Source organism: Lutra lutra, chromosome 2 (assembly GCF_902655055.1).
Source record: "Lutra lutra chromosome 2, mLutLut1.2, whole genome shotgun sequence".
NCBI lineage: Eukaryota > Metazoa > Chordata > Mammalia > Carnivora > Mustelidae > Lutra > Lutra lutra.
Window position 1 is genome coordinate 100,220,161 of NC_062279.1, and position 16,406 is coordinate 100,236,566.

Sequence of the window (16,406 nt, forward strand, 5' to 3'; positions counted from 1 at the left end):
CTCTGTACACACAACCTCAGTTGCCTCCCAACTGCCCTCTCAAGTACCACTTGTTTCACAGATGAGGAAGTTGACTTAGATAGTTCAACGAATTTGACTAAGTTTATGTACCTAAGAGAGCAGAACTAGAATCTGAACTCAGGCTGTCAGACTCCAGACCATATGTGTGTGTGTGTGTACTTTACTGGAGCAGGCAGCTGTATTTTCCTTTGATCTCTCTATGGAATAGTGACTGGATCCTGTCTTCTTTTGGTATAGCCTGTTAAAGTACTTACAGAAAAAATTGTGGCCACAAATGGCAGCTGCCCAAGCATGATATTAGTATCAATGAATTACTTGCTTCTCCCTTTTATTTGGTTATTAGAGTGATTTCATGCAATGAATGCATTTTTCATGCTAACCTTACTCTCGCTTAATCTTTTCTCACATTTCCCCACTTTCTTCATTATTCTACTCCCTGTAATAAAACAAGGAACAAATAAATGCATACCACATGCTGCTTTAGATAATACAGTAAATATATTAGTAAGAGTCCTACAGAGTGAGTACAAGCTTTCTTGGGTAACTCAAAAACCACTCTGCAATCATTTTTATAATTAAAAACACCAACTATCAATTCAATAACAAGTACATAAGCTCCAGTACTTTCCAGTTTGTGAAAATCCTGGTTACTCTGCTTTCACAATAGCAGTAAGTCTTAACATGCAGATAAAATAAGCATTTGATGACATGGGCAAAAAGGAGGGAGTTCAGCTGGGGAGGTCTTATAACATAAAAATCCAGAAACTAAAAGGAACAATTAGGAGAAACTGCAGTGGACTCAGAGCTACCATATATACGTGGAAGGTGAAAGGAAATAATTAACAATGCACATACTTAATTGTATTGATAATAAAGCCATCAGGAGGAAATGGGGTTAGGGGTCTACTAGAAGTGACAAGGAAATGGGAAGAGAAGATATTTGGCTTTTGCCAGTAATACCATTGCTACCATTTACAGTAAGGATCAGACGTTAAAAAAAGAAAAAAGGGTAAGGGTCGGATAGTAAGCATCTTGGCTTTGCTAGCTACATCACAACTAGTCAACTCTGCCACTGTAGCACAGAACAGCCACAGACATATATAAACAAACAGATGAGGCTGTTTTAATAAAATTTTACTTATAAAACAGAATGCAGACCAAATGTAGCCTATGAGTTGGCAGTTTGCTAACCTCTGACATAAGATACCTAATAGTGAGGGATAAACAAATCTGAAGCACAAGAGAAAGGTCATGAATAAGAACAAACAGTTGGAAGTCACTGTCACAAATAAAGTGACAGAAGGGATAACTTAAGATTAGCAGAAATGCAAAATTTGAATACTTAAAGACACTTTATGAGGAACAGCACTTCATAAAAAGCATGAGGAGGTAAATAATTAGCGGTTTCCTGAAAATAGAAAAAAACATGTGAAATGAAAACTCGTGATTCCCTTAAATGTCATTCTGGCTCAATTACAAATCCTTTATGCTTGAGCAAGTGCAGGACACTGCAACATTTAACCATAGTCATTATCTGGAAGGCAAAGCCAGAACACAGAGAAGGTCCCAAATGTGTATGTAATACACTTAAGGCCTTGACATGAGACAACCCAAAGCAGAGTCAGGTTGCAACAAAATCTTGTACCTCACATATTTTATAGTCTCCTATACAAAAACAAAATCCACAGCATTTCACAGAAACTATTTACTCAAAATTGAGTCAAAGGTTGAAAACAAAAATAAAGCACAAAAATACCCTTAAAAACAAAACCGAATGCCAAGGGAAATGGTTTTGACAATACACAGATGTGTTTGGGAAATACTCTCATTTCAAAAATTATGAAGTTAAGTTTATTACACTGCTTAAAAATAAAACAGGGTCCAGTATCAATGTATTCGATTCAAGCTTTTTCAACGTTTACAGGCCTAAAATACAACAGGTCTTACTGTTTGTCTTTGGGAAGAAGTACAATCTAGCAAAGAAACCACTGTATTTAAAACAAGTCATAAATATTGGCTCATTAGAAGAAAGTAAAGCAATTAAAAACCAATAAAAAAAAATCACAAGGCCCAAAACTGCAAAACTTGCAAAGAAGCACTATAGGACACAGTTACAGAACTGGTGATGATTCATGTATGTGGATTAGAACAGTCTAGATGGGGAAGGGGTAGAGAATATGTGCCCCTGCTAGAGAACACAATACTATTTCCTTTACACAAACACAAAAACTCAAGTATACAAAGGTAAGACTACAATTTACACTGACGAATATAAAGGCAAAAATGACAAGTTCTGAATTAGAAGAAAACAGGACAAGATTAAAATGTGAAATTGGTTCCTCTCAATTAAAAAAATAGCAAACCATAGTACCACATGTGATCATGTGCCTGCAATTTCATTTCTGGCTTCTAACAATGGAAAAGTGACAGCAACATTAAAGTCTAAACTACTCAAAGTACGAGGAAGGTTGCCTGATGTCTACTTTGGAATTCATAATAAGCAGGATACCACAGCATTATTTAATGCTGTTTATTTAATACCACAGCATTATTTAAAGATGTTACAGTTTAGGACTGAAATTTTGACACCAAGTCCAATAGTTGTGAGGAGATGAGGTGTAGAGAAGTAACAAACCTAGCTGTTTCAGGGAAGGATGGGCAAATGAGCTGGCCTTGGCGCCTAAGGAAAACCACCTAAGAGTAATGTTTCTCAAATTGTATGTGAAGGACCAGTTTTAACCCTTAAATTGCACTCTGCCAAAAACATATTTTTGTAAAATGTATTTTCAAAAATTACTAGATTACTGATCACATACTTTAATGTGACAGTACTATCAAACTGCTATAGAATGTAGACATTCTCAATTTCTACACTGGTCCACAGAGACACTGGATAACAATGACCTACCATTTTGTTCTCTAATGTCAATCTGACTAAAAGCTTGTGTTAGTCTAGAGTCTGACTTTGAGTGAGAAAATTCAGCTCTCCCCCCACTAAATAATGAAGAGACTCCGTAACAATTAGAGATAAAAAGTAGAACAGAGACTGGTCATTAACTTGTTTTAATTTTAAAATTTAAAACATTGCATTATCATACTACCTCAGAAAATTAATATCCTTTTAAATGCAAGCTATAGCTCTTAAGAATGTTCACTCCTATCAACTTGAAAATTTTGCTTTGTTTTACCATTTATTTTAGAAGATAACAGGATATAGACACTTAAAGTATATGAAAATATTCACTTAACTTATATAACTATATAACTCATGTATCTGTAAACTCCTGTTATCTTTGTCTCCATGTTCTCCAAACTCCCCCAAATGATTTAGTTGCTTGCTAATAGGGTGAGCCTAGGAGGCCTATTTTAAGTTCCATTACCAAAGGAAGTAAAATGAAAGAAAAATGCCTGGCCTATAACACGACTACAATCTGATGTGATTTATTATAGCCTATAAGATAGGCTCTACACTATTGAGAGAGTATAATGTGATTTATAGGGTCTCTGTAACATAATCCATTTTGCAACTTAAAAGCTATAAAGTGACTTACATCATCCCTGCTTCTGTTTCATCTATAAAATGGGGACAACAGCACCTACATCAAAGGATAACTGTGCAGGTTAAAGTGCATGTAAAGTGCTTAGAACACTGCCTGGCACATATTAAGTACTATATAAGTATTGTAATTATTTAATTCTTACACAGTATGTCTCAAAGCCTTCTCTTGAACTGAATAAACAAGTAAATTGGTTAAATAATGTCACATCCCTACAATTAATTACAATTCTTTTGTTAAAAGATTTTAATTCTCTATTATGAAAATATATTTATTTATAATCTGTTGGGACAGGGAGAAAAAAGATAGAAAATCATGTACAGTCTAATCTTATATTTAGAAAAGATGCTAATGAAGTTATGAAAAGTTGCAAGTCACTGTAATACTTATGTGGCATCTGCCAAAAGTGACTCAGTAATTCATCATCCTCCCCACCCACTGGGAGAAGACTTAAAATAAAACTGATTATGATTCTAAAATGGTGAGAATAAGGATAATCAAATAAGTATTATAAATCAGGTTTTAAAAACAAATTTAGAAATGTATACATTTAATTCATTATTCCTCCTCCACTCCTGAAAGCTGATGCTTCTTAAAATGGACTACACTTTAGAATTAAGGAAACAGAGCACTGATTTCTAATATATTACTCCAATCGCACCCACTGTCAACACATCACCACCACCATCATGTATATATAAGCTCTTGTAGTGCTCACAACTACATATCAACACAGACAATAAATCACCTTAACCAATCACCTTAAGCAGCAGATATCAGGTACAGTCTATAGAGATTATAAACACAAAAGATTCCGTATTTCTAGAATAATAAGTAAGAATACTAAGTTTGTGGTATTGAGAGTACTCAGATAGTAGCCTGTGGTACCCTTTAAGCTGTTTTTAAATTATTCAATGAAATCAATACTATTAATTTCATGTTTACTATACATAGGATTTTTGTCAAACTTATTAGTTTTTAAATTAATTCATAATCACCATTTAAAGACAAATTTTCCTCTTATCTAATGATTTTCATTCTATCTGTAAGTTCAGCTTACCTTTTTGTCTATAACAGCCATATTTCATTTTATCTCATCAGAAATACAGTTATTATGTACAAAGTTTTTCACATGTGCTTTCAAATGCCTACAAAGTAATAGATCAAGTTTTCAAATTTACATAAAACCACACTACACCAATTTACCAATATAAATATAAGTCTTCACACCTATTTATTCCATTCTATTTAGACAGTAACACTAACAAAATTCTTAATGTATATATCCCCACCATCTGTACTCTTTCCCTATGCTATCATATTGACACAACAGAACATCTCAATTCAGCAACCAAGTTTTACAACTACCATTCGGATCAAATGGTAATGCACCAAGATAATAATTCTCTTGAGTTTTAACATGTTACGAGTACATTATTTACCTAAGACCGAAGGACTATGCCTTCCTGCATAAAAAACAAAGATAGCCACATCAATTAATTCCATACATATGGTGCTACCTATTCAATTTATTAAAAATTTTAATAAACATAATAATCAAAACTAGTGCTCCAAACTTATGCTGTTCACGTGGAAGACACTACAAGAAGACACAATAGAGACTGCCTGGCAATAAGAGGTACAAATTCCTTCTATAGAGATGGAGAAATAAAAGGACAAATCTAGTTGTCTAAAAGACAATTCACTGTACACATTTTATTTACAGTTTTGTACACTGTCTTAATATGAATGGGACCGCTTTTCTACTTGAGCCATTTTTTAACCAAAGCAAAATAACCTAAGTAATACAAAGTGTTAAAATACAGCATAAAGATACAAAAACAGACATACTAATTCTAATTAGGAATGTAATTATGATGTTACATTTTTTATAATCCACAATTATGTTTAGGAAATCACATAAACATAGATCACTGATTTGAATGAAATGCATAAATTTGTAGCAAAGCTTTGTAGTTACAAAAAAACAAAAAAATTACCAAAGAATGCACAAAATTAATGTTTATTCCACCTTTGTGTCATATTCCTGGATCCTTCACCAATGTTACATGAGGAAAAAAACAAAAGCAAAACAAATGAAAAACTGAAATCAGAATCACTAATGTTATCAAGTAGGGAAACAAATAAATTAAAATCTAGCAGCCATCAGCAAGAGTACAGCAAAGACAATGCTGTAAAAAGAAACAAAGAAAATTGCTAGAAAACTGTATGCATCATACTCTTTCAAACCAGCAAAATATGCTCCTGCATACAATGGAACATAAACAAAATTTTTTTCCTGTAAGGTATAGAAATGCAAGTTCTTTTTTGAATATTGTGGATAGGTAAAATGTGTTTGTAATGGTAATTCTACTAAGCTATTACAGAGTGGGCCAGGAACACACTTATGGATTCTGGGGATGATGTGTACTGTAATTCTTTGATTGGGATAGTGGACACTCTAGCCAAAATTAAAAAAAATATATATGAACACAGAAGTACAAGACAAAGGCGAATGAGACTTCTCTTATATCTTAGCAACATTTAGATGGAAATCAAATTTAAATGCAGTCCACTCTGCTTTTGAAGAGGCTTTGGTTCAGCTCCCAAATCTCGATTGCTTGACGCAGTCTCCTATGAGAATACTCAGAAGGTGTCTTCTTAAACAACAAACCTATTTTTAGTGGTGGAGCCGCTCTTAGTAGCTGTGTCTGCATGGGACTGATAACCAATCACTATCTTTGGAGGAAGTCCTAACCTTTCCTTGTATACCCTCCTAGAAGAAGAAAAATAAAAATAGTAGACATTAATTTTCATTCACACACACTAAATTTGATATTACTGTTCTTTACATAAAAAAGTCCAGAGCATGAAACAGGAAACTGCACACCCTTTTCCTTTTAGTAAAATTTACCCTTCATTTTATAGCAATTTCAGTTAATCACTTAACCAGTATCTGAGACCTGTTATGAGGTACTGTGTAATTACTAATAAATCAATAATAAGTAAAGCATGGACAGTCCCAGGGTGTTCATAGTATTTGATTATTTGCAAATAATCACAAATACATACAGTGGAGCTATATCACATGCATAACTCATTTATACAAAATTGCCTATGTGTCTAATGTGCTGATATAAAATGCTACAATTTTATTTTACATATAAACCATAATAAATATTGTATATTATTACAAATTACATTTACCACACTTACTTTATGGTATTTTCAGGGTAATTTAGAACATACATGATTTCTGCTTTAAATACTAACTCTGCAACCTAATTTTCAAATAACATGTGACTCTATTTTAAGAACAAACTATGATGAGTGCCAAAATGGGTAAGTGTAGGGGCTGTGATATTGTATAACAAGGATGATCTAATCTTGTCTGTGAAATTAGAGAAATCTCCCCTTCAAAAGTCATGAGGTTAAAAGTAAAATGCTGAGAGAAAGAAGCACATATGAAGGCTGGGGAACAAAATAAGGCTGTGTGGCTATAGCTCATAAAGAAAAAGAGTATAGCAAAAAGAGTGACAATGTAAAATTGAGGCCAGATCACAGAGAGCACCACAGGAAAAGTTACGAATCCAGACATCTATTCTTAAGAAAAACAGCAACACTTCAAAAATAAACACCAAAATAAAAATATACGTTTATACATACTGGAGCTAAATTCTCCAATATGATACTAGGATAGTTTTTATCCATACACCTTCCAGAAGATTCTACTACCCTCCTTCAAATAAACTTTCTAAAAACAGTTTTATGATAACCAAAATTATAACTATTATCAGATTTATGTTATGATACAGTGTATTCCCTTCCATTATACTTAATCATTAAAAATGCCAGAAAGCCAGAGCACTGAGCCATGTAACTTGGAAGGGTTTAAAAAAAAAAAAAAAAAAAAAAATCCTCCCTTGAAAAACTAAGTCAAATATTTCACAAAGATTTCAATAATTTTTAATACTGACACAAATACAAGATTTTCAAAGAAAAGAAATTTGTACTTATTTTTAAACTGTTTTAAAATATTAAATCCCACAAATAATAACTTGATGCTGACAGGAAGATTGAGAATATGATCACAAACAACAGTCAACTTCTCTTTAGAGAAAACCTCTGTGGAATGGAAACTGGTAGATCTCCATACCTTTTAATCTAGAAAGAAATTATGTTCATAGGAGAATTCATAATGTTTGGAAAAAAAAAAATCACAAAGGGCGAACCAAACATTTTGTGACCTATGACCAATACTTAATTTTAAAACAAAATTTAAAATCAAATTTTACTAAGTTAAATGTAATAAAAAGAAGATCCCAGTTAACATGACCAATATATAGGGGTGGGGTGGGGTGGAAGTGACAGGCAATTTTTACAAGGAATAATATTCACAAACAAAAAAATTAAAAACATAACACACGTGGGTTTTAAAAATATGGTCAGAACTAAGATACTATCACTTAAATGTGACTGGAAGTTTATGTACAGTGTACACATATGTACACAGAATGCACATACATTATTTGCCAATACTCACTGAATTACTAAGAGTATTATAATATTAATGTTATGATTTTAAAATAGAAAAAAGACAATACTGTCATATGATAAATGAATAAAAGTCTACATGCCAAAATAGTGCACTCTGGTGATTGATTCTATACTCCCATTGTGAGGAAAAAGAAGTTTTACAGAAACTTTAAAAAAAAAAAAAAAAGAACAAGAAAATGGTAACACATCAGTTTAAGATTATAACTTTTCATGAAAACATTATAAGGAAAATAATCATTACAAATCCAAGTATTTTTTTAAGTTATAAATAACCATACTTCTGCTTTTAGTTATCTTAATATATTTTTATCTTAATATTTTCAAGGAAGTATACAAACAGCAAAACTTACCCTATATGTGTAACAGCCTCTCTGTTTTCACATTCAGTAGTCCATATTGCTATCTTATCACCTTTAGCTCTAACATTAACAACAGCTCCACATACATCATCACTGTAGTCATCAAAAGATTCTCCAATAAGGCACAGCAGCTTTAAAAAAGAAAAAAATTCAATCCCAAATTACATTAAATAAATTATACATTGCTTAATGAACTACAAATGTCTCTTTACAAAACAGTTTTTAAATCAAAAGTTAACTTTTTGAACATCTAAATTATATTTATGTATATAGTTCTTTGTCCTGACTTTTCAAAAATTCATTTGTTTATTTTTTTTTATTTTTTTTAAAAGATTTTATTTATTTATTTGACAGAGAGATTACAAGCAGGCAGAGAGAGGAGGAAGCAGGCTCCCTGCTGAGCAGAGAGCCCGATGCGGGGCTCGATCCCAGGACTCTGAGATCATGACCTGAGCCGAAGGCAGCGGCTTAACCCACTGAGCCACCCAGGCGCCCCCATTTGTGTGTTTAATATCGAGATCATTAACAGTTGTTTTAGCTTTTTAAGCAAGTGGGGCAATTGAGGTCAGGGCAAATGTAAAAGGCAAATTATCTTAATATTCATTTGCTCTGCTGCTGTTTCAACTTGCCAGCAAACAAATATTAATGGAATAACTGAATAGTTGTTCATGCTGCCTCTTGTTCTCACTGTTTTTCATGAACACAATTTTTTTTATTGTGGCAAATATAAAATTTACCCATTTTTACCATTTAAAAAATGGTTTTTTTTGATTTGAGTATGGACGACATGACATTAAATCACTTTTAACCATTTTTAAGGATATGGTTCAGTGGCATTAAGTATATTGACAACATTGTATAACTATCACAACCATCCATCTCCAGAACATCTGTCATCTTAAAGAGCTGAAATGACTTTAAAGTGGAATTCTAAAATGGATTTACTGATAATCTCCCCTCAAAACAAAATTAATCTCTTCATTTAAAAAAAAAAACAAACAAATAAAAAACCCATTTATTGAAATACTGATGAATTGCTTAACTTCCTAAGTGCTAACTATAAATGAAACGCTATGACAAGTGCTAAGAATCCAAAAGAGATTATTATCCTTATGTCTGATAGGTTGGGGTTTAGAACTTCTCACTAGAGAAAATGACAATTACCTCATATTTAATGTATGTCTTATAAAGCCAAAAGTTCCAGGTTATAGCACAATATGTAGGATCAATTTCATTGTTTGCTTCAATGATCTAAAAAATTTAGTATACAAAGTAATACTCTTAAGAGGGCTGTAAAACTTGTATTACAAAAATGCAAGGTTCTAGAATTTTGAGGCTAATGAAATGACCAGGATGAGCTTACTATGGAAGTGAAAGTAAACTGCCGATCTCTTTATATCTGATTTGTAATATGGTATGAGGTTTCACGGTACCATATGTAAAATACACAGTATACATTGATAGTACAAAATTAATTGCTGGCTTAAGATTTTATAGGTGGGCATCCTTATCTCTTAAATTAAGTAACCAATGTAAAATGTAATCCAAACTGAGTTTTAATATTCTAAAACTGCTTTATAATTTTAAAACCTTACTGTCTCTAGCCAAAAGCGATCCAGGTCACTTCGTCTCTGCTGCTTGTTCAATGTAATTAGCCATCGTCCTCCTCGTTTGTTTTTCTCATCTTCCCACATAGGCTCAATACCATCCTACAAGGTTAGTAGGTAACAATATTAGACAAAATTGTTACTTTAATTGAGAAGAGCACTACAAAGAGGAAGCAACAACTCTGTCAACTTCTTACTTTGTTCTCCATAAAGCTGTTATTGATGTAATGGGGAAAAAAGAAGGCAGGATTTAAAGCTATGGGACTGCAGAATTAGAGTCCTGACATAGTTATTAGCTATAAACCTTGGGGTTCCTTTAAGTTGAGGTTCTTAAACACCTAGAAACAGATACCCTTGAGAAGCTACATACATTTCTATATATAGAAAATATATGCAAAATTATGCAATTTCAGAGTTAATGAATGCCCCACCCCCTACCACTTGACAAAACCCATTTTTAAATATGAATATCCCAAAGACCAATGCATCCAAGGTTAAGAATTCCTGATGAACTCTAGAGTTCTACACTTCAGTCTACTCAAATGTGTAAGAGAGAGACTGGACTGGATGGTCAAAAATCAATCACAGTGTGTGCCCATAGAGTAAGATTCTCAATTGCAATTATTTATAGCAGTAAGGCAAAATTTGTTTAGGCTAAAGCCTAGTAAAATTAATTATTCTCCAAAACTCAGAGCATTAACTATTCCTAAGTTTCTGACAAGATTTCTTACTGAGTAACTGAATGGTCCAGTCTTATAATGAATGTATGAAATCACCAGTTAAACATACCTTAAAAAGTGAGTAGTCACAGCCAGGCATTAAATTACTAGACAACTGGATGTGGTTGTACAGACTAGGTAAAAGAAAAGGACAATTATAAACACAGAATATGTAATGCAGAGTTTAGGTACTTACATATACATTTAGAGAATATGATAAAATAAAAAGATGAAAGTTTGTTTGCTTGTTTTTCTACCGAGTCAATATCCATAATGGACCAAAAAGGTATCTTAATAATGGTCAGTTCAAGACTCAGCATTTGATCATTTTCAAGAAAATACTTTTAATGATTTTATTCTGACAAAAGTATATTTTGATGTATTAGTTAACTCAGTGCATACATATGTATATATAAGAAACTGAAAATAGGAGGTATGAGGCTGCTTTCTGTACATGAAAGTATTCATGATGCTAATGAGCAGTTTTAAACACACAAAAAAGCAAATCAAGGGAAAGCAAGACAAACTTCCTGACTATCAGCACTGCATGACTGAAAGAAGACAGCATTATTATCCTTGAAGGTGTCCTAGAAAAGACCAATGGGTCTCAAATACTGCAGTCATTACTAGTCAGACAGCATAGCAATTATTTGGAAAGCTTTGGAAAAAAACAAGCAAGCAAGCAAACAAACAAAAACCACCAGGCCCTACTCCTGTGATTTTAATCCCTTTATATATAGGGTGGAACCCTGGAATCTGTATTTCTAAACTTTTCCCCAAGTATGAATGTAACAGAGTAACACTTGAAATAACTTAAATATTCACTAGCCTGAAGGTAGAAGGATAAATCATTTGACCTCCTAAAGTTTCTTCTTGCAATGTTATAATAAAATTGGCAACAGATTTAAGGATACTTTGCCTGTCTCCAACATTAGATGCAGAAACATGATCTTTGCTACATCTGCAGACCATGGACAATGCTATTATCCTTAGATTCTCTTGATGCTATTTTAATCCAGAAATATTTCAAGCAGAATTTTAAGAAAGATTCTGGCATCCTTTGGATCACATTCCACAGGATTATATACAAATCCAATTTGGGGGAAGGTAGCCCAAGGCTGAATAAGATCTGCAGAGTTACTACTCATCGGTCACTCTTCCAAACTACATTATCATTGGCAGCTTCCACTAGGCAAGAGAAGAGGCCTGGATAGTAACAGTAACTATAGAATTAGCACCACCACTTAATGAAATTATTGGAGAGGGTGGAAATGCTTTCTTCAATGGCACTCAAGGTAGAAATGCCCAATGCTTCTTTATGCCTTCTCCTTTCTCCTTCAATGTGCTCTAAAGTCTATTAAATTTATAGTAATGAGTACTTGTAGTGACACATTTAAACAGAATCAGAGCACTACAGATGAGACTGGATAAGTCCCAAAAGGCTCAACAGCTGTTTACCACTAAATCTGCCAGGAAAAAAAGTGAGAAATTAAGTGCTTAGGTATTTACAGAAAGCTAAAGAATTCCTTCATATGTCTAAGTGTGAAAGTCTACTATGCAATGACATTGCTTACACATAACTAAAGTATGGGGCCATGCTGTAATTACAGGCTCACTTAGAAACCCAATTATGTAAACCGGTGAAAAGCCTAACAAACCAGATAAATGCAGATCTGGTTCAGAGGGGGAAATGGTTCCCAAGACTCTTGTTCTTCCTCTTTCATAGGAGACTAAAGACTTTTTAGAGGACTCAAATAAATACAATCAAAGAAGAAAATCACTTGATGTTTTGATGAAGGGCAAAACACAGTAACCCTAGTTTAATTAGACAGCTAAACCTATGAATTACTGGGGATTTAAATACAGTTCCATTACTTCAAAAAAAGATAATGATTTCAATATAAAGTGACCACTCAAAGTACACAGCTCAAAATTTAAGAGTTTTCTCTAATTATTCTATGCTTTTTTCCCCCTAGTGATTCAAATGCATATTTAATGCCTATTGTGGGCAAAGCACGGCAAAGATACAGAAGAATACTGTTTCTGCCCTGGAAGAAGTATACATATATGAATCTTCTGACAATCTGTTCTTTTTTGTGGGCAAAATACACTCGGGGGTTATGTTAATCCATAAGAGTTACATCACTGATTCAACATATATAGGATCCAAAAAAATACTAGATGCACAAATTAGAATTTTAGATAAGCTTACACCTCTTAAAAATGTCTTAACAAGTTTTATCTTTAAAATGAAAATCATTTTTCAAATAAATTACATAGTAAATTAATTTGTTTTTCGAGAATCAATACTACAAAACTTGAAAAGACTTTACAAATTTTAAATTTTACTTTACCTAAATTTTACTTGGACAAACCTTTCAGCCTTTGAAAAATCTCAGAATCCATATCACAGGAAATCCTAGGTGTTACACCAAAAAAAATTTGCAAAAAGGGAACCTAACAAAGCTCTGGAGTATGGGGCAAATGTATCTAGGCAACCAAGAAAGGGGACAGGTTCCAACATATTGTCAAAAGTTCTAGAAGCAACAAAGGACTTTCAAGGGAAGGATCTCTTAGGACAAGAATATAGAATATACACAGGGCTAAAGGCTGACAAGACTGAAGCTTTCCAATTCAAATAGTTCTGAGGAGATGGACAAACAAAAAGGTAGGTCTACAGATGAACATCTATTGTTTACCTTATCCTCCGTTTTGGGAATGTGACTTAAAATGAAAAATTACACACTTAATAAAACAAACATCCTAAAATGGTTACTTACGCCCAAAAGTCTTCAACAGTATCAAACTTAGAGATCAGCCGAAGGTTTGCTTGCCAAGTTTTGCTTTTATCATTTTTAAAAAACCAGAGTGCCCATCTAAAAGTAAAAAGTCAGCGTCAAACATGGTAGTTTTTAAATTCACATTCCTAGCCTCTTTCTTCACAACAGCCAAAAGAAGGAAGCAGCCCAAGTGTCCACTGACAGATGAGTAGATAAATAAAATCTGGTTTAAATATACAGCGGAATATGTGTCAGACTTAAAAACAAAGTCTGAGGATGAAACTTAAGGACATTACATTAAGTGAAATAAGCCAATCACGAAAGACAAACAGTATGAATCTACTTGTATGAGGTATTTAAAGTAATCAAATTCAGAGATAGAAGGTAAAATGGCAGGGGCTAGAAGGAAAGGGAATGGACAACTGTTTAATGGGTACAGAGTTTTAGTTTTGCCAAGATGAAAAAGAGTTCTGGAGACTGGATGCACAACAGCATGGATGTACTCAACACTACTGAACCGTACACTTAAAAAATGGCTAAGATGGTAAATTTTGTTATGGTGTATTTTACCACAATTAAAAATTTATTTTAATTTAAAAATAATTTTAAATGGTAGATAATATTATAGTAGCAAATAATGAGTAGTTTTCGCTCTTTCATTTAGAAAGTATGTATTTTGGGCGCCTGGGTGGCTCAGTTGTTCCACATCTGCCTTCGGCTCTGGTCGTGTCCCAGGGTCCTGGGATCAGGCCCTGCATGGGGCTCCCTGCTCGGCAGGAGGTCTGCTCCTCCCTCACTCTCTCCCCCTGCTTGTGTTCCCTCTCCCTGTGTGTCTATTTCAGAGAGTATATTTCAGAGAGAGACACAGGGGAGAGGGAACACAAGCAGAGGGAGAGGCTGAGGGAGAAGCAGGCCTCCCACCGAGCAGGGAGCACTATACAGGCCCGATCCCAGGACCCTGGGACCATGACCAGAGTGGAAGGCAGATGTGGAACCACAGAGCCACCCAGGCGCCCCTAAAAAAGATCTTTAAAGGAAAAAAATATAAGTATGTATTTTGTACCTACTTCCTAACAGATTCTCTGCTATACTTTAGAGACCCATTGGGTTCATCCGTTAGAGTAATTCACAGAAATGTTAATAGACAATTACAGAGTGCCAACTGCTCTGACAGAGATAATGAAGCAGTTACTTAAGAAAAACAGCAGAAGCACTTAACCAGAAAAGAAAGCAGGGAGCAAGAAAGCTGAATTTTCAGAGAAATGAAAAGGTATTAGCCAAGAGTGGAAAATAAGAGACTCCTAAAAGGGGGGGGGGGGGACTAGGAAATGCAATTTTCTCTTTATACAAGCACACAAATGAGAAAATAACAAAATAAAAGGATTCACTGAGTAATGCTGTCACATGCTCTGAAATAATGTATACTAGTTTCTACATATCTGTATATAACTGTTAAAAAGTTTTATTCTAATACCTGGAATACAAACTCATGTCACATCAAAGTTACACTTAAATAGCCCAAGATAACATCTTTAGTACAATTATCTGAATTACGATACCAAAGGTAACTCAAGAGGGAAATTTCATTTTCTCACTGAGAATAAGGTTGTCTGAAGACAGGTTTCCAATACATTATATATACTTCACAACTCCATAATTAACACTTAGATAATCTGACATAAAAATGAGATGCATTTCAACATCCATTTGACAATGTGAATTTGCCAAGCTGCTAAGGACAAAAAAGAAAAAAAGCAAAGACACAGAAATTATTAAAGACACATGTAATAAGGTCAAGTACTGTATACTCCGGTTTTCCAAAATTAAATCTTTCCTGAAAAAATTCAAAATAGAATGACCATATCATCTAGCAATTCCACTTCTAGGTATTTACCTGAAGAAAATGCAAACACTAACTAAAAAAGATGTATGCACCACCCTCATGTTCATGCAGCATTATTTACATGTGGAAATCACCTCAGTACCCATCAATAAATGAATGGATAAAGAAAATGTTGTATGTACACAATAGAGTATTATTTGCCCACAAAAAAAGAGGAAGAAATCTGTCATTTGAGACATTGGATGAACATGGAGGGCACATGTTAAGTAAGTCAGATAAAGAAAGACAGATATTGTTATGTTTCTCATTTATATGGGGAAATCTTAAAACAAAAAAACTAAAAAAACCAAGGTCATAAACACAGAAAGAGTGGTGGCTGCCAGAGGTAGGGGTTGGGTAAAAAGAAGTGAAAAGGGTCAAAAGGTACAAACTTCCAGTTATAAAATATGTAAGTCATTAATGATATACAACATGGAGACTATGGTTAATGACAATGTATTATGTATATGAAAAGTTGCTAAGAGAGTAAATCTTAAAACTTCTCATTACAAGGAAAAAATCTTTTTTTAAGTATGGTGACAGATATTAAGTAAACTTTCTACAGTGATCATTTCACAATATAGTTATGGACATTGGGGAGGGTAGGTGCTATGGTGAGTGCTGTGAATTGTGTAAGACTGATGATTCACAGACCTGTACCCCTGAAGCAAATAATACATTGTATGTTAATACAAAAAAAAAAATACACAAATACTGAGTCATGTTTTACACCTGAAACTAATGTTATATGTGAATTATACCTCAATTAAAAATGATTAATAAAATTCTTTTTCCTTTTTTTTTTAACTGCATCCAGCGATTGGACATATAAAAATTTATCCTAACAAAATAATTAGATGATTAGGTAAAAATGTTTGTACAAGAACGTTCTTCATGTTGGAAAACTTGGAAACATCTTAAGCA

General features: G+C 33.6%; 1 protein-coding gene across 2 annotated transcripts in view; it reads right to left on the minus strand.

The window, feature by feature from the left end:
* Positions 1-5,269: 5,269 nt before the first annotated feature.
* The window catches only part of EIF4E (eukaryotic translation initiation factor 4E), a 41,851-nt gene continuing 30,714 nt past the window's right edge, over positions 5,270-16,406 (minus strand). For both annotated transcript variants that reach the window (XM_047718040.1, XM_047718039.1), the window contains exons 3-7: positions 13,601-13,696; positions 10,891-10,954; positions 10,090-10,203; positions 8,486-8,625; positions 5,270-6,354 (exon numbers count right to left, since the gene is read on the minus strand). In XM_047718040.1, the coding sequence (XP_047573996.1) occupies positions 6,240-6,354; positions 8,486-8,625; positions 10,090-10,203; positions 10,891-10,954; positions 13,601-13,696 (529 nt within the window). In that variant the 3' untranslated portion in view covers positions 5,270-6,239. The remainder of the gene's footprint in view (positions 6,355-8,485; positions 8,626-10,089; positions 10,204-10,890; positions 10,955-13,600; positions 13,697-16,406) is intronic.